Source organism: Manis pentadactyla, chromosome 2 (assembly GCF_030020395.1).
Source record: "Manis pentadactyla isolate mManPen7 chromosome 2, mManPen7.hap1, whole genome shotgun sequence".
NCBI classification, from domain to species: domain Eukaryota; kingdom Metazoa; phylum Chordata; class Mammalia; order Pholidota; family Manidae; genus Manis; species Manis pentadactyla.
The window spans coordinates 224,757,430-224,777,232 of NC_080020.1; the positions used below are offsets into that span (position 1 = coordinate 224,757,430).

Sequence of the window (19,803 nt, forward strand, 5' to 3'; positions counted from 1 at the left end):
TGGTGTTCATAGAATTGAAGATGAATTATTTGATGGAACTGACAGGAATGTTGTAGACCAAACTTACTGAGCGATGGCCAAAAGTATTTATGATTGACTTTCTGGGTTTTTAAAGATCGATAAAGGAGCAAAGGAATTTGAAAATGTTTAGAATCCTAAGATATAGAGAAAAGAATCTCTGGAGATTATCTAGTTTAATTCTGTGTTACTAATAGATAAGCTAAGGTCCACAAAGAGGAAAGTGAGCAACTTGCTTAGGGACGCACAGTGACAGAACAGACAAATGCCAGGTCTCTGTATGATATTATAGAGTGCAAATAAAAATGAACAATTACACAAATCATAATAGCTGAGAACAAGATGTATTAATCTAAAAAAAGTGGTTCTCAATTCTTAGATCCCCAGTATCTTTCTTGTAGCAAACATTCTGTAAAGCTTCCTTATCCTGATATGAAAATCACAGACATATCTTATTTACAGAAATAATTTCCAAAAACGTACTGTGATAACTTAACTGCAATATATAAGATAAGTTAAATATGTAAATGTTTGGTCATAACTGCAACATTAGGAAGTAGAGTCAGTGAGAAATCACTTTGAATAAAATAGCTGAAATTGCAGATTAAGGTATGTTTATTGTTGGGTTAAATAGCACAAACCGCTGTCTGGGATGTGAACAACTCATGGTAAAAATTCTTAACAAAGTAAAATCTTCCCTTGATTATGTAGTAGCTGCATTCCAGGAGAATTCTGTGTAAATTAAACCATACAAAAAAGAATTGTGTGTAATGTTAAACGAACTTGAGATCTAGACTGATAATTGTTACTGGGTTTTTCAGGATGTTTGAAAGATAGGCAGGAATCAGGACAAGCTGGCTGTGTTGAACTGCCCCGTACACGGTGAGGCATCCAGCATTGCTCCTCCCACTTAGTGTCAGTCGGTGCCACTGATGCTTGCGATGGGCAGAAATGCCTTCTCAGATTTCTAGAACGCCCCCTGGTGGACAGTTCTGCTCTCACTGACAACTGTGGCCTTAGACCAGTATCTTGCATCTGGAAATGACCAGTTCAAATTGGTCACCCTAAGCAAAGACATTATTTTTTAATACAGGAAAAATTCATTTGATAATAACTGATGAGGAAAACTCCTGGTTGAGCCAGTGTGGCAGGTTGTTGTACAGGTAAGTTTAGGTTGCATAAAATGTATCTAGACATGTTTTAAGATTCCAGTGGTGGCATATGAGTTACAAGAGTTTTACAAATGCATGTGATTAAATAGTGTCTCTTGCTAACCAGATAAAGGATTCTATTTGGACTAGTTTTGTCTAAGCACTTTGTGGTTTCCTAGTTGAACTAGATACAGCTTTTCAAGAATAAGGAGCAAAGTGTGTGTATGTATGTATTTATATGTACTTTAAAAAGCCCTGATTTCTAGGTAGTTCTGTCATTTGAGCTAGGAATGAGAATTCAGAAATTTCTCATGTCTCTGTATAAAGTGCTAGGCATCCAGCCTCATGCATATCCAAAATCAGTAAGAACTCCCCAATCTGTAGTGTTTAAATATTTTGAAATCCAAGTTTCAGTCATTATTCAGCTTTAAACAACAAAAAAACCCCAACAGTAACAAAAAGAAAAAGAGCCACACTGGAATGTGAAATACATTACCGTTTTTTATACTTGTTTATTAATTTATTTATTTTACTGTATTTTTAGAGGAGTTTTAGGTTTATAGAAAAATTGAGTAGGAAGTAGAGTTTCTATGTAGTCTCTCTCACCTCTTCACTACCCTCCAGTTATCCCTGTTGTAACACCTTGCATTTGAATGTTACATTTGTTAAAATCAGTGAACCAAGATGTCTCTTAGTAGGCCAATGGATAGATAAACATTGGTAAAACCACACAGTGGACTATTTATTCAGTGCTTAAAAGACAGGACCTACTGAGCCACGAAAAGACATGGAGGTACCTTAAATGCAAATTACTGAGAGAAAGCAGCCCGTCTGAAAAGGCTGTGTCCTGCCTCTATGATTCCAGGAGAGGCAAACTAAAGAGACAGTGAAAACATCACTCGTTGCCAGTTTGATGGGTGGAGGAAGGGATGAATAGGCAGAGCACAGAGGAGTTTTGAGGCAGTGAAACTACTCTGTGTGGTCCCATAATGATGGACACATTTGTCCAAAAGCATAGATGTACAACACCCAGAGTGAATCGACCCTGCTGTGCACTTGTAGACACTGGGTGATTATGATGTGTCAGTATAGGTGTGTTGATTGCAACAAGCGTATCACTCTTGTGGAGGATGTTGGTAAAGTGAGAAGTTGTATGTATGTGGGAGTGGGTTTTTGGGAAATTGCTGTACTTTCTGCTCATTTTTGCTGTCTTCCTAATCTCTAAAAAAGTGCTAAAAAAAAACTATAGCGCTTTCTGAAATTTAAGTTTTTTAATAGTCTAGCACTTATTCCTAGACAGACATGTTGAAGTCTTTTTTTTAAGTAATTAGGTATACTTATAAAGAAAAGCGATTTTGAGGTGCTTTCTTTAGCTGCCTTGTATTCTTCGTCTCTATTTAAAAGCATTTCCAACAGACATGTTGTTCTTTAGCTTCATTTGATATATTGATGCTTCATGTGGCTTATGCTGCAGTCAAAGTGATATCTAGCATAGTGTTATCCTTTTCATTTTTAGAGATTTAATTGATGTGGGACTTCTTTTTCCTTAGTACCTGCAGATGCCATTAATAGAACTTGTTTGTTGGTTTAGAAAAATGGGTAGAGTGGTGACATATACCTATTAAGGGCTTGGGATACATGGTATAATTCTTAAGTTGTGTTAGAGCCTACTTTGATTTAAGGTGTCAAAACTTTGATTTGAAAAAATTTTTACTTCAGTAAGTATTTGGGAAAGTAACAAATTTTAGGTTGATAATAGATGAAGCTGGGTCATAAAATTGGTGAGGTTATTACAAATTGCTAATGTGCTATGTGTTCAAACTATAGCACCAAAGTTTTTTTTTCTTAATTAAGCCATCATTAATATAGAATCTTATGAAGGTTTCATATGAGCAACATTGTGGTTTCAACATTCATCTATATTATCAAGTCCCCTGCCACCCCTTTGCAATCACTGTTCCTCAGTGTAGTAAGATGCTAGAGTCATTACTTGTCTTCTCTGTGATATACTGCCTTTCCCATGACCTACCTATATTGCGTGTGCTAATTATAATGCCCCTTAATCCCTTTCTCCCTCCATTCCCACCCACCTCCTCAGCCCCTTCCCTTTGGTAACTGCTAGTCCCTTCTTGGAGTCTGTGAGTCTGCTGCTGTTTTTTATTCTTTCAGTTTTGCTTTGTTGTTATACTCCACAAAAGAGTGAAATCATTTGGTACTTGTCTTTCTCTGCCTGGCTTATTTCACAGAGCATAATAACCTCTAGCTCCATCCATGTTGTTGCAAATGGAAGGATTTGTTTTCTTCTTATGGCTGACTATTACTGCATTGTATATATGTACCACATTTTCTTTAGCCATTCATCTACCGATGGACACTTAGGTTGCTTCCATATCTTGGCTATTATTAAGTAGTGCTGCAAAAACATAGGGGTACATATGTCTTTTTCAATCAGGGATCTTGTTTCCTTTGGGTAAATTCTTAGGAGTGGAATTACTGGGTCAAATGGTATTTCTACTTTTAGTTTTATGAGGAACCTCCATATTGCTTTCCACAGTGGTTGAACTAATTTAAATTCCCACCAACAGTGTAGGAGGGTTCCCCTTTCTCTGCATCCTCACCAGTATTTGTTGTTTCTTGTCTTTTCGATATTAGTCATCCTAACTGGTGTGATGTGATATCTCATTGTGGTTTTAATTTGCTTTTCCCTGATAATTAGCAATGTGGAGCATCTTTTCATGTGCCTGTTGGCCATCTGGATTTCTTCTTTGGAGAAGTGTCTGTTTATATTCTCTGCCCATTTTTTAATTGGGTTATTTGCTTTTTGGGTGTTGAGGTATGTGAGCTCTTTATATATTTTGGATGTTAACCCCTTATCTGATAGGTCATTTATGAATATATTCTCCCATACCATAGGATGCCTGTATGTTCTGCTGATGGTGTCCTTTGCTGTACAGAAGCCTTTTAGTTTGATGCAGTGCCATTTGTTCATTTTTGCTTTTATTTCCCTTGCCTGAGATGTGTTCAGGAAAAAGTTGCTCTTGTTTGTATTCAAGAGAGTTTTGCCTATGAGTTTTATGGTTTCATGACTTACATTCAGATCTTTGATCCATTTTGTCTTTACTTTTGTATATGGGGTTAGACAATAATCCAGTTTCATTCTCTTGCATGTAGCTGTCCAGTTTTTCCAACACCAGTTGTTAAAGAGGCTGTCATTTCACCATTGTATATCCATTGCTCCTTTATCATATATTAATTGGCCATATATGTGTGGGTTTATATCTGGGTTCTCTATTCTCTTCCACTGATGTGTGGATCTATTCTTGTGCTAGTACCAAATTGTTTTGATTACTGTGTCTTAGTAGTAGAACTTGAAGTTAGGGAGAGTAATCCCACAGCTTTGTTCTTCCTTATCAGGATTGCTTTGGCTATTCAGGGTCTTTTGTGGTTCCATATGAATATTAGAACTATTTGCTTTAGTTCATTGAAGAATGCTGTTGGTATTTTGATAGAGATTGCACTGAATCTGTGGAATGCTTTAGGTAAGATGGCCATTTTGACAATATTAATTCTTCCTATCCATGAGCACGAGATGTATTTCTATTTATTGGTGTCATCTTAAATTTATCTCATGAGTGTCTTATAGTTTTCAGGGTATAGGCCTTTTATTTCCTTGGTTAGATTTTTTTCTAGGTATATTATTCTTTTTGATGCAATTGTGAATGGAATTGTTTTCCTGATTTCTCTTTCTGCTAGTTCATCATTAGTGTATAGGAGTGCAACAGATTTCTGTGTATTAATTTTGTATCCTGCAACTTTGCTGAATTCAGTTATTAGTTCTATTCTTGGGGTGGATTCTTTAGGTTTTTATGTACAATATCATGTCCTTTGCAAACAGGGACAGTTGAACTTTTTCCTTACCAATCTTGATGCCTTTTATTTGTTTTTGTTGTCTGACTGCCATGGCTAGGACCTTCAGTAGTACGTTAAGTAAAAGTGGTGAGAGTGGGCATCCTTGTCTTGTTCCTGATCTTACCAAGTTGTGTTTTATGCATCATTTTCTGTATGCTTTCTGAAAATTCACCTGAGTTTTTTTTTAAATTGTTGCACAGACAGATATATCTTTTCAGACATGAACAGTATTTCTTATGACTATGCATTAGGTAGAAAACATTTATCTGTTGGAGTATTACCAGATCACTCCTGTTTGGCTTCATGCCTTACCTACCTATAGTGTCTTCCCTTACATTTATTTCCAATTCAAGACGTATTTCTTCTTTTTCCTTCATCTTTACCTGTCAATCCCTGGGCCTTAGAAGGACTTTGAGGTTTTTACCATGAAGTATCATCCTTTAATATTGCTTTTAAAAATATTTATGTGTTTTTAATTACATGGCTGCTCCCTTTCCCTCTCTTGACTCCCCACTACCTCCTCATCATTCGCAGAGAATGTTTTTACCTTGTATTTCATGGGCATTTGAGAAATCACTTCCATTTGCCTTTACTCTCTCCAGCTTTTCCCTGAGGAAGAGGTCTGTGCTGCCTTCTAGCTACTTTCTTTCTGTACCTGTGCCCTGGAGTCCACACTCCCATTGCTCAGGAGTGTTCTGTGAAGTCATCTATTCTCTCTCCCTCCTGTATCTTCAACCTTTACTGTGTCTATTCACTCTCCCGCTGCCCTTTTTTTGACATAAAGTTCAAATCACTCCTATTTTATTAAGAAAAAAAAAAATGGTGAGGGTCAAAGCCTCCCTGGCTTCTGTTGTGGCCACCCTCCCATCACAGCTCAGCTGGAAAACAGTCACTCTGCTGTTTGTAATCACTTCCTCAATGTGTGTTTACTCCTCAGTCTGTGGAGTCTGGCTGCCCCCCACCATCCCAGACCACTGTACTGGGGCGGCACTGGTGAGGCCCCCAGTGTGCCCATTAACGTCAGTGCCCTTCGCTGGTTAGTGCGGAGCGTCATCCCTTCACACTGCTCTTCCTCTCCCTGCAATCTCGTCTTCTTAGGCTTGTGTACCACTATTTCTCTTTTTACTGTTTCCTTATCTTAGCCATTCATGTTAGGCCCCTCTGTGTGGCTCATGTTCTTTGGTTTGTCCCTTAAGTATTGCTTTATCCAGGATGTCACTCTTAGTCACTTGTAGAGGGTCTGCAGTTCTCCTGGCTTGTCTGCCTATTTTCAGTCCAGTCCATTCATAATACATCACTCTTATTTCATTCCTCATTCCATAAGAACTGAGTATTCTTTCCAAAGTGTATAAATCTATTTGCGACATGCCTCATTTGAAAATCCTTCGGTGGTATTTGTATTTCAGTATAAACCGCAATTTCCTTAGCATAGCAAACAGTGTTCTTGATTATTTGGCCACTCCCCGCTACTCCAGCCGTGTTTCTTGTTGCTTCATTTGGTAACTTCTTTTTGGTCTTGTGGAACTGATCATACTGCACAAACCATTATTCATCTCTGCCTTCTGTGCTACCCTGCCCTTCTTCCTTCTTCACCTGCTAATGTCCACTGATTCTTTAAAGCACATTTTATGTGTTCCCCCTTTTGGGAACCTTTCTGACACTCAGGTTGGGTGAGCACCCTCTTCTTTGAGATTCCCGTCGTCCCAATCGTCCTTCCTCTATTTCAGTCTTTTATTTACCAGTTTGTGTTTCCTGCGGGATGGACAGATCCTTGAAGGAAGAGACCTCATCTTACTCAGTTTTATATTCTCAACACCTTGAATATGCTTAATTTATAGTAGGTCATCAATAAATAATTGTTTGTCTAGTTACAATACTGTAAGTAAAGCGTAGTATGAGGCACCGTGGGGTAAGGCCACGTTAGATGATTTTTGCCACTAAAATGTGACTTCATAAACCTGATCAAGAGATAGGAGTTAGATTGCTGTGTACTGAACATTCATAGGAAAGTCATTCTTCATTTTGGTCTAAGTGAAGTCTCAATACTTGAATAGAGTCAGAGAAAATGTCTACCAGAGTTAATCATTTAGCAATTATTTTTTGAATGCCTTTTAAAAAGGGGTACTGTGGAAGAATAGGTACTGAACAGGAATATATAAAAGCAAAACTTTCTTTTTGGGGCAGAATGATATAGTGAAAATAGGATTAATTTGTCAGTATTTCTAATTAGCTATATGTATGCTTTTTTCCTGCTTGTTAATGTTGTGAGAATTAAAATATATGTAAAACTGCTCTTAAACTGTAATGTTCTGTGAATTTCAGATGGTTGTCTTTCTTTTATTTATCTTCAGTATTTCTTACTGATGTTTTGATTCTTTTGAAACAGTTTGATCTGGTAAAGAGCTCCAATGTTTTTCTAGTCAATAAAACGTGTTACTGATGGTGTGATTTTATATAAAGTGATTATAAGAATTAGATTCTATACTGGAAGATTTTACTTAGAACATATGTAAGATACAATACTCAGAGACTTACTGTCACTTTTCCATTTTAGATTGACTGTGCACTCTCACTGATTCGACTTGGAATGGAGCGGAATATTCCTGGTTTGCTGGTTCTGTGTGATAATTTGGTTACTCTGGAAGCGTTGGTTTACGAAGCAGGCTGTGATTTGACACTGACCTTGAAAGAACTCCAGCAGATGAAAGACATTGAAAAACTAAGATTACTGATGAACAGTGTAGGTTTTATTTTTAATTTTAAGCATTCCCTGTGTACTTTGACTAAGGTGTGCCTCAGAACCAAATACGAAATGTCCTCCAAACCTGAGAAGTTAGTCATAAAAGAAAGTTTTTTGATTAAAAAAAAAATACTTTATGGCTCATTTATTGAAGGCATCCAGAACTGTTGTGGCTGTTTTTGTACCAAGATTGCTGTTTGTTCACACTCATCCCTGTATCACCTCTTTTTTTCCTTCTGCCAGGCATATTTCTAAACTAGGCAGTCATCCTAATGATCATGTTTCTAGTCTTTCACTGTGTTAAAATTCCCAACTACTTAGATATTTTAAGGACTTAACAAAAAGCTGAGTGTTGTGTGAAGAAAACATCTTGGCATCAGGGTTAATATGCTTGGGAGAATTTGCCCAGCCATTCTTAGATGATTCTTGGGTTACCCTGGGAAGAAAGTACACACCCCGAGGTTAGGACCTGCTTTCCCCTGAGCCCACTGATCAGAGAGTCACCTTGCAGCCCAGAAGGATGGGTGTCGGGGTGCTGGCTGCAGCCGATGCTCTTGGGCAGACTGGCTGAAAGGGGCTGGTAAGGGTGGAGGCCCAGCTGCCCGATGTGCTCTCTTCTTCCTTGACTCGTCTTTGTCCAACTAATTCTTTTCCACCTTCATTTCTTGTTCCCTCTCATCATCTTCCTCCCTCTTCTCAATCCCCACACTCTCTCCATCTGGCACCACCTCCCCTTTCTCTTCTGTATTCATTTGTTTTCCTGAGATTGCAGTACCCAGTGAAAATTGATTTGTGTTATATGGAAGAAACCTCTTAAGAGATGCAGGTGTATCCCCTGGAGGTATTTAAGAAAAGTATAATTTCAGAAATAATGAGTAAAATTATACTTGGTTTTATGAAGGTGCATGTAAAGGGGCAAAACAGGAAGAAGAAAAGGGAGAGTGGTTCTGGGATTTTAAAAGGTGAGACTCTCCTCAAGTGCCTCCTTTCTAGAGCTGCTTTATGCTTATCTGTCTCTGTCTCCACTTTTTTCGGTTTCACAGTTTTTCTCACTCTGTGGTCTCTTTCTGACTGTTCACACCCCCTACCCCTCCACACACTTGTGGGATAGAATCCTGGAAGCCCTCATGACGTGGTGGTGGTGGTAGCATGTTTGCCTTGCTGAGCTGGGCTCAGGCTGTGCGGGGCCCCAGAGTGATCGCGGCCTTGCACGGAGGGGCCTCGGTGCTGTCACTGCCGTCGGCCCGTCTAGCCCCTGGCACAAGGTGATGGCCCTGCATCGCCTGCCTGCGGGGACTGAACCGGAGTCTGTCGTAGAAAGTGCTAGGCTTTCACGGTTTAATGTTAGACTGATTTTCTGTGAGCTTTAGAACTTGTTGTCTAGGATAATCAGGCATTTATGTGTGTTTGTTTTTGGTTAATTATATTTTCAGTGTTCTGAGGACAAGTATGTGACGAGTGCCTACCAATGGATGGTTCCCTTTCTTCATCGGTGCGAGAAACAGTCTCCTGGTGTGGCTAATGAATTATTAAAAGAATATTTGGTAACTTTAGCTAAAGGGGACTTAAAATTTCCCTTGAAGATATTTCAGCATTCCAAACCAGATGTAAGTAGAAACTAACTTCTTAAAAATTTCTTCACTTTTTCCCCTGCAGAATTAAGTTTTATTGATTGAGTTTTTATAATAGACTTGCAAGTAATTTCCCTTTAAATAAAAGAGAAAATGGTTATTGTTTTATTCCTTAAAAATGTTTCAACACACCCATCAAAGTTTATAAAATTTTTAGAAGTTTATAAAATTATGTTTATTTTTTATCAATTTATTCCAAACTTTGAGTGTCTATTATATTTTGGAAACTAGTAGTACCAAAAAGACTAAAGTTGGTAGGTATTGAGTTTTTACTGTAGGCAGGCACTTTACAAGTGTTAACTCATTTAATGCTTACAAAAATCCTATGAAGTAGATATGTTTATTATACTAATATTATAGGAAAAGAAAATCATGGTAATGTGTGATTAGGCAGTTGCCCAGGGTCATACAGTAAGGAGTTCAAACATAAGTACTCTAATTTCACAGTTATATTCTTAACCATTATTGCTTTACTGTAACACCAATAGAAAAAAAGATTTCTGCCCTTGAGGACCTTCAAAATATTTATGAAAATCCTTAGGGTCTCTCAAGGAGAGCTTACAATTATTCTTAACTCTTTTATTTGCTTAAGCATCATATTTATATCTCTGTATTTCTGTAGGATTCAACCTATTGTTCAGATTTGCTGGTGGAAAGTCATTTTGTTAAATGCAGCCTACTTTTTGCAGATAACCTCTTAATTTAGCCATAGATCAAATACACTCTTTTGCACGAGAGAGTGGGTCTCCCTCCACTGGGGGGGTCGTAGGTGGGATGGGGTAGTCACTCGGGGCCCTTTCAGACTCCTTGCAATCCCAAATTCCAGCGCAGCGCACCTCCTTGCCCTGGGCCTGGCTAGCGATCTGAAGGCCTCTGAGACGCGTGGTCATAGACCAGGATAATCAAGATAAAGTGGAAAGCATTGCTTAGTTAATCTTACATGTTTTTTTGGTTTCTGGAAGGGTTGTCTGTCAGAAATACATCTGTTCATTGGTAACTGAAAATTTACCATCCTGTGTGCAGTTGTCACTTAAATTTCTGATTTTAAATTTTGGGCAGTTTACTGTGAGCCAAGGTGGGGGGTCCTTTTAACAGCAAAATGCTATGTGAGAAGCAGGATGGATTGAATATCAATGTTTTATGAGGAAGAAAGAAGTGGTTTTGAATTCTTTCCAGTAAAATTGTTTGTGATACTTCTTTCTTACAGAGTCTTGTAAATCCTTTGTATCTCCTCAGCTTTCTGTTGTTTTTACTTGGCAATTTAGCATGTGTCTTTTGAATAAAACCTATAGCCATTTGGCTTTGTTGAAATATGAACACACCGAAGCAGAGGCAGAGAGCGGTGTTGCCGGGCCTGCCTTTCCCATCCGCCCTCTGTGTTCCGTCAGTGTTGCGTTTCCACAGCACAGATGTGGTCGTGTCCTGACCTGTGGGAAACCTCTGGTGGCTTACTGGCGCCTCCAGGGGAAGTGATGAGTGCTCTGGGTGGCTAGGAAGGCTCCTCGTGGTCTGCCTCTTCCCCTCCCCGAGTGCTCTAGTGCCCCTACACTCACCTCCCAACCTCTTCACCCTGTCAGGTTCTTTCATGCCTCTATGTTTTTATAGGCCATTTCCTTTGTTTGGAATGGTCAGCCTCCCTTTCCCTCACTTAACAAATGTATACCCACCCTTCAGATCCAGCTCTCAAAGATTCTTTCTGCTGTGAAACCTTCCATGGCTTATCTGTGCTGTAGCAGTCTTGTCCCCGCCTCTTGAATAATCCATGTCACGCGGTGATGTAATTATTTGTTCATATGTTTGTCTCTCCCTCCTGTTCCTGCTATGTTCTCTTTGTCTTTTGTAGTTACCCTTGAGATATTAAGACAGGAATAGTGGAAATAAGAAAAGGTGTGTCTTATGCATATGAAGTTCAACATTTTGTAGGGAGTCTAACAGGGCAACAATGAAAAATGTCTCAAAAATGTGAGCATTTTGATTCATGTGCACAGTGGATCGTATTAAGAAAGATATGCTGAATGGCATAAAAAGGTAACAAAAAATAGCGTAGGAATACAGAGAAGAAAAAGATCTATGTGAGAGTAGTATGAGGATTTGTTCATTGGACCAGCATTTACTAAGCATATGCAAGAGACTGGAAAATCTGGGAAAGTTCAATTGAAGTGAAATCCATTTTTAGGGAAATTTTAGATAGGGCAAGACTAAGTTCATGAGAACGCATTCCACGTAGGAGTAGAATAAGGCAAGGAGACATAATCAGATGAATAACATGTTTAGATGAAGGCAAGTAATTTAACTTCAGTGAAGTAAAACTTTGTGTAGAAAGGTAATGGCTCATATGACCAGAAAGGTGGGTTGGCACCGGGCCATGAAGAAGCTTGAGTGGAAGGCCAGAAGTCTGTTCTTTACCTTTCACACTGAAGGACTGTTGAAGGGTTTTCAACAGATTTTAAACTTACACGATCAAATATGGACTCTAGAACATTTAACTTTCAAGTGACGCTTTAATGCCTCGGAGGGAAAGATAGGAGGCAGGGGAGATCAAGGAAAACATCAGGGACATTGGCTTCTGTTTTAGTTGGTGTCCCAAATAGTTCCTTGGATGAAACTGGTTTCAGTTTTTCACCTTCCTTGCCCGGCTTTCTTACCACAAATGAGTTCATTACCATGTTTTTTTCTCAGTCTTTCATTTTTCCAGTGTGTGAAATTCTGCAGGTTTATAACTTACATTGCTGAGCTGAGCTCTGGATCCAGTTGCCTGTGCTTGAATCCTCACCTGCCCACGGCCGGCTCTGGGCCTTGAGCAAGTTATTTGTCCTTTCAGTGCCTGAGTTTTCCCTTTATGTAAAATTGAAACAATACTAGTACTAACCTTGCAGGATGGTTTGAGGATTTATAAACCAATGCAGGTAGAGCATTTAGAAACAGTAGCTGGCACACAATAAGAAATAAGGAAGAATTAGCTACTTCAATTTAATAATACTTTCATTGTGCCTTGCTTGTCCCTATTTCACTAGTTTGTCACTTTGCAACCTTGGATGACTCTTTGTCAAATGTTGATATCAAATTAATGGTGTATTTTTTTCTTAACACATTGAAGAAACGTATATTAATTCCTTTAATCCCACTACTTTAGAAAACTTTATTTCCCTGGTGACCTTGCATATTCCTTCCTTGCATCCATTGATGTGATTTTTCTACTGAGAAAATGGCTTTGTCTGGCAGCTTCTCTCCATCACTTTTCTGTTTTGTGAATTTGTACTAAAATGTTGAAAACCAGTAGATCTTTATTACAGAAATTATTTTGTTGAAAAGGGCTCTAAAACATAGTTTGAAACTTTTTGGTTTCTATGATGTTAATGTAAGCATTCTACATGTATATATTTGCTTAATCTTCACAGTAGTGTTATTATGAAGATGTAAATATTCCAGTTTTATAGATAAGAAAAATAAGGCACACATCTGTTATTTTTATATGCCAGAAAATACTGTAAAGATTGGAATGTGTGGTTTGTGATGGAAAGTGGTATATCCAACCTAGAAAGTGACTTGCTTCAGAGATATGGAGTATATTCTGTGATTTGAAGATTACTGCATTACCATACTTCTTTTGAATAGGATGTCAATAGTTTAGTTAAATGACTAATAATATATAATGCATACTGAAAAGTAGTAGGTTCTATCATCTCTGAATATTAGTTAAGGAATTTTATCTATTTTTGTAATTGAAACACATAAAATTTGGCTCTAGGGTTAGAATTGCGGCTTTGAATGAATTGGCTTTTTAATTCCCTGTTTTTTTCTATCTTGTTTATCTTGAATGGGTCATAAATTGAAGAATCTGTTTTCAGCAGATGCAAAGCTTATGGGTACAAATTATCTTTTCTAGCTGATTCTGTAATTAAAATGTGATTTCATTTAGAGTTATTGAAGACCTCAAAAGTCTGTAAACTAAAGAAAAATCAAGATTTGTTTTTACAGCTTATTAATTGCACCATTTAATATTCTATTGACAGTCGTACTGGGATGTGGAAAAATTGACTGTAGATCTTTGGACACTCAGTACAACATGCTTTGTTTTCTCTAGCTGCAACAAAAAATTATTCCTGATCAGGACCAACTTATGACAGTAGCACTGGAGTGCATTTATAACTGTGAACGGAATGACCAGCTCTCTCTTTGCTATGACATATTAGAGTGTCTGCCACAAAGAGGATATGGGTAAGAATCCAGTGTGCTGATCATACTGTTGTGTATTTTTACTCTAACAGTTAAAAGGAAAATTTTGCTTCCCTGAATGTTGTTGTAGAGAATTTTTGAAATATAAAAAAAATAGAAAGAAGAAGAAAATGAAATCATCTGCAAACCTGTTGCCTAGAGATAAACTTTTGTTTTTCTAACAGTATATAGAAAGTCATTATCATTTTGTAAACATTGATGACTAATTATCCATTAAAAAAACAAAAATACCAGCACTATAAAAAATATTTTTTAAGTGGATAGATATTGGTATGTCTTTAAGTTATGTTTCTTATTAAGCATTTTTCATATTTGTGGGCTAGTTGTATTTCTTCTATGAATTGTTCTTGGTCCTTTCCTATAATAATCCTTTTAAGTAGTAATGTGTGAATATACATAGTTTTATTTTATTTTTTTTCAGTTTTTTTGAGATATAATTGACATACAGCATGTATAAATTTAAGGTACACGACATGACGACTTGACTTACATATACTGTGAAATGATTACCACAGTAACTTCAGTTAACATCCACCATTCTCATAAAGAGACAAAGAAAAGAAAAATGTTTTTTTCTTGTGATGAGATCTTTTACAATTCACTGTCTTAGCAACTTTCAAATATAACATATAGCAGTGTTAACTTTGGTCATCATGTTGTACATTACATCCCCAGGACTTACTTATCTTATAACCGGACGTTTGTGCCTTTTGACTTCCTTCATCCAGTTCCCCCCCAGCACCCTCGCTTTTGGTAACCACAAATCTCATCTTTTTTTCTACGAGTGTTTTTTGGTTTTTGTTCATTCCACATATAAGTGAGACCGTCATGCAGTGTTTGTCTTTCTCTTTCTGACTTATTTCACTTAGCACAATACCCTCAAGGTCCATTCATGCTGTTGTAAATGGTAGGATTTCCTTCTTTTGTGTCTGATTAGTATTCCAGTGTGTGTGTGTAATAGATTTATTATGGCACAGCACACATCCGGGTATATAGACACACCCTGCCTTTTCTTGATTCACTCATCTGCTGATGGACTTAGGTTGTTGCCGTGTCTCGGCTAATGTGTGTGTGTGCGCGTGTGTGTGTGTGTGTGTGTGTGTGTGTCTGTCTGTGTGTGTATATGTATATATGCTGCAGTGAACATGGGGGTGCAGGTACCTCTTTGACATAGTGATTTCATTTCCTTTGACTGTATATACCCAGAAGTGGAATTGCTGGATCATATGGTAGTTCTATTTTTAAGTTTTTAAAGAATGAATATGTATCTAAGACACTAAAAAGCTGATTGAAAGCCTTGTTGAAGCCTTCTCATTATAGGAGTGTTTGGGAGGTTGCCTTGTATGTGAGTGTCTGTCTACATTATCAGTCTTGATTCAGTTTTGATTTTTTTTTTGTAGGGTAATTTTCGATTCTGTCTATTATGTTACAGAAATGTGGGGTAGTTTGTAGATCCTGATCATTCAGTCGGACCACTGGTTGGAAGGTGCCTGAGAGTGTATGGTGCAGTGGTTCTTGGTTGAGAGTGTTTCCTCCATGCTTGGGACACGGAGTTGTACAGGGTGGGAGAGGACTTGGGTTCACTTGTGCATGCGTGTGTTGGAATATTGTATTCCATCAGCCACATTTATATTAGCCTGTGATCTTTTTCATGTTAATATTTTTCCTAGTTCCCTGTCCACTTGCTTCCTTAGAAATAGTTTGCATTTTATTTCCTACCTGGTAGGACTTACCTATATGATAGCTGTGCTTTTCCCTGAAGTGGATACAGGGGTAATGATGGCATGGAAAAGGTCTCTCGAGTTTATGAAATACTAATGGAAACGTCTTAGGGGGTCACAAGTGGTATAAACAGGCCTAGAAGAAAGCCAACATGCAGGTCCATGCTTCCTATGTTTTATTTTTTAAAAGAACAGAAATGAATATTCTTTTAAAAAGTATTTTACCCTTTACCTCTTCTTAAAAAAAAAAGGCAATTGATTTGTAATCATTTTTTTCATTTTAACAGAACTGAACCAAAAGTTCTATAGAAAGTAGTTGCGTACATCTTGCTAATCTGTACTAGAGAATATTGTTTTACTCCAGTATTTTTTATCTTAATCTCTTTCCTCTTGAAAGGCGATGGATGAGTTCAGGAAATAAGACTGAAATTTTGCCTGGACAGTGTAATAATGTTACATATTAACTGAAAGGAAAATATAGTATCTTTTTTCACTTGATTCAGTTTGTATTTTTTGTAAAAAGCCGCTACTAAAAACTTAATTTTTTTCTCTTAATACTTTAGTCATAAAACAGAGGTAACAACAGGTCTTCATGACATGGTAGACCAATTGGAACAAGTTCTCAGGTGAGAAAAATGACAATCTCTTGGGTCTATGCTGATTAAGGAAGTCTATCCAAGAAATAGTACTTGAATATGCCTAGTAGTTATTTCCAGTTTGACTTCATATTTGGCTTTCCTGGCTGGAATTTTCTTACTAACAAATGTACTTCTAGCTTATTTTAGCACAATTGTAGAAGAAGAAGAACATGGACTCTGAGACTAGTAGACCACTCTTCAGTTCTAGGCACTGCCACTTGCTGCCTGTCTGATCTTTGAGCCTAGGGTTTTCTCATCTATAATATCTAACTCATGAGATTATGAAATTAATGTTAAACATTTAAAGTGCCTCATACATAGTAGGTACACAAAAATGTTAGTTTCTGCAACAGTTATTTCATCTATCAGCAAACAATGTTTATTTAAATACAAATGGCTTCCATTTTTTGGTTACGTTAAATTTGGTTGCATATCTGGATTATATCAAACTACACTAGAGCCTTCAAGTAACTCTGTAGTAATATTCTTTATTGTCAAAAATGAAACACTAACCTGTCTCTTTTGGAGACTGAAATTTCTTAATTTACCATTGGAAGTCTAATATTCACTAGTATTTCTTTTTATATGTGTGTATGAGTATGCACATGTGTAATTTTTAAATATTTATATTAAAATTTTAAGAATAATAAGCTTTGTTCTTCTAATATATAATTATAGAGATTATAGGTAATAACATCACTTTATAATGGTAATATGAATAATAAAGTATAATAATTTTGAGTATACTAATTATAAGTTTTATGAATTCAATTTAAGGGACTTCAGTGTAAAAATATTTCAAGCTGTATTTAAGTAAACATTATTTTTGTGTACCATATATGTATGTGAATTTAATAAAAATTAACTGTTTCTTCAGGACCTCTGTTTATTGTTACCTACCTGCTTCTTACTACTCTGTGTTCTGGAAGTTATACAGTTTTTTTTTTTCCTTGAGAAATACTTAATAAATCAAGCTTTTTCTATTATGGATTGGCTTGTATCTTTCCTACTGAAAAATTGAACAGTTTGACTAAAGCTTAGGGGGTTAAGTCTGTATGGATTCATTCCTTACAAATCTGCAGGGTTTCCTTTGTTTCCCTAATGAAATTGGGAAGACTTATCTCAAAGAGACACAATGAAATAAACACAGTTTATTTCGCCATATGTCCTGGTATAACCATGGGTGGTTCTGATGGTCACATTATGTTCTTAGTCCTTCAGGGAAACAGTGACACCCTGTAGATTTCTGGATGATACCCAGGTCTTTCACTGTTGAGCTTACGTTACTGACCTTTTAAAATAGGAACTTTCTATTCCTGTTCCACTTCATAGCCGCTAATAGTTGAAAAATGTTTAGTGTATTTAATGTCAGGTAACATGACCCATGAAGCCGATCTTTATGAAGAGTTGTTGAATTCTATCCAGCCACTCTACAAACCCCCAGTAGTAATTTATAAATGTGAGATTTGATGACAGACCAGGTGTATTGATGATTATGGAATGGGCTATCTGAAGAAGATTCATGTGAAAAAAAATTCGTGGCATATTTTATATTTTTGTAGAGTAGGTTCTCGAAGAAGATTGAAGCTTATGATGTTTCTGTGATTCTTTAACTCTAAAATTCTTTGCTTATTGCTTTTCTAACATCCTTACCTATGAAAAAATACTCAATAGGATTGTTGAGAGTTAAAGCTGGGTATTGAAATAATAGTTTTAGCTTATTTCACTGTCTTGATGCCTTCAGAGTACAGGAAAATTGTAAAAAAAGATTTTGAGAAAAAGATGTATATCATGCTTTTTAAAAATGTTACTTCCAAGCATATTGCAATAAAAGTATGGGATATAACATTAGATATATAATTGTTAGGTTATTTTTTTTGCTAAGTATTAATGTAATATGTAAAATTGGGTTATTCTATGTGTTGCTTTTTCTTTTTTTTTTTTAAATACTGAACACCTAAGCACTACTTTTATGTGTAGGATTCTTAGACTTTTTTTGTTAGTAGCAAGACTTAAATTCTTCTTTCATTTATAGTGTATCAGAGCTTTTGGAGAAACATGGACTTGAGAAACCAGTTTCATTTGTTAAAAACACTCAGTCTAGCTCAGAAGAGGCACGCAAGCTGATGGTTAGATTGACCAGACACACCGGTCGAAAGTGAGTAATAAACAAGATTGGTACTTGTATATGATTAAAAATAAATACTGCTTTTTTTCGTTTTTGACTTCATTGAGTTCTAATTGACTAACAATAAATTCCACATATTTTAGGTATAGAATTTGATGTTCTGATATATGTATATACTGATGAAACATATCCATCACCCTAAAAGCTTTCTCTTGCCCCTTAATAATCTCCTCCTTTCTTCTCCCTGTCAAACCCCTATTGTCTCCTCAGGCTATTACTGATCTATTTTTGGTCCCTGTGTATTACTTTGCATTTCCTAGAATTTTATGCCAGTGGAATCATGCAGTACACACTTCTTGGTTGGTGTTTGGCTTCTTTCACCCAGCGTAATTATTTTGTGATTCATCCATGTTGTAAATCAATAATTTATTCCATTTCCTTTGCTGAGTAGTATTCCATTGTATGAATTTATCAGACTTTATTCATCTGTTGATGAACATTTGGGTTGTTTTGAGTTTTGGCTTTTACAAATCTACGAGTACTCATGTACCAGTCTTTGTATGGAAATACGCTTTCATGTCTTTTGGACAAATACATCAGAGTAGATTGGCAGCATTATATGGTAAGTGGATGGTTAAGTTTGGTGTTTGGCAGTTTTTTTTTTTGTTTGTTTGTTTAGCATCTTTACCAACTTACTTTCTAGCCAGTCTTGTAGGAGAGTTCCAGTCGCTATACATCCTTGTCGCTTCTTGGTATCGTCAGTCTTTTTAAGTTTAGTTATTTTAATTAGTATGTAGAGGTATCTAATTTTCATTTTAATGGTTTTCTCTAATGTAATAATGTTGAGAATATTTTTATGTGCTTATTTGGCATCTATATATCTTCTTTGGTCATTTTAAAATTTGGGCTGTTCATTTTCTTCTTACTGATTTAAGAGTTTTCTCATACATTCAGGATGCAAGTTCTTTATCAGATATATGCTTTGCAAAGATTTTTTTTCTGCACCTTATCTTTTACCTGTGTCTTTGAAGAGCATAGCATACTTTTTAAATTTTGATGAAGTCTAACTTACCAATTTTTTTTTTTGTTCTTTTCATGTCATATTAGAAAACTTTTGCCACAAAGTTTTCCTGCTACCTTTTCTAGCAAAATTTTATAATTTTACATTTTATAACTAGAGAGCTCATTTTTGTTAATTATTCAAGACATGGATCAATTTTTTTTCCATATTTAAATAGTTTAGCACCATTTAAAGAAAAGACTATCTTTTCTGTACTGAATTCAGCTTACATCTTTGTTGAAAAGCAGTTTTATGTGTATATATGAGAGGCTGTGGATTCTTTGTTCCATTGATCTATTTGTCTGTCTTCTAATACCACATTGTATTGATTATTATAGATTTATAGTAAGTCTTTAAATTAGATAATATTAGACTCCTAATTTATTTTTCTTTTCCAAAGTTGTTTTATTTATTCTAAGGCTTTTCATAATGAATTTTAGAATTAGCTTGTCAGTTTCTACAAAATCCTTTTGGATTTTTGTAGGGATTACATTGAATCAATAGATTAATTTGGGGCATATTGCTATCTTAATATTAAGTCTTCTAACCAGTGAACACAGGATGTCTTTTC

General features: G+C 36.4%; 1 protein-coding gene across 3 annotated transcripts in view; it reads left to right on the plus strand.

The window, feature by feature from the left end:
• NBAS (NBAS subunit of NRZ tethering complex) overlaps positions 1-19,803 on the plus strand; it is a 345,656-nt gene that overhangs the window by 125,104 nt on the left and 200,749 nt on the right. For all 3 annotated transcript variants that reach the window (XM_057497443.1, XM_057497442.1, XM_036881629.2), the window contains exons 24-28: positions 7,633-7,818; positions 9,252-9,425; positions 13,534-13,667; positions 15,970-16,032; positions 18,080-18,202. In XM_057497443.1, coding sequence (XP_057353426.1) covers positions 7,633-7,818; positions 9,252-9,425; positions 13,534-13,667; positions 15,970-16,032; positions 18,080-18,202 — 680 coding nt within the window. The remainder of the gene's footprint in view (positions 1-7,632; positions 7,819-9,251; positions 9,426-13,533; positions 13,668-15,969; positions 16,033-18,079; positions 18,203-19,803) is intronic.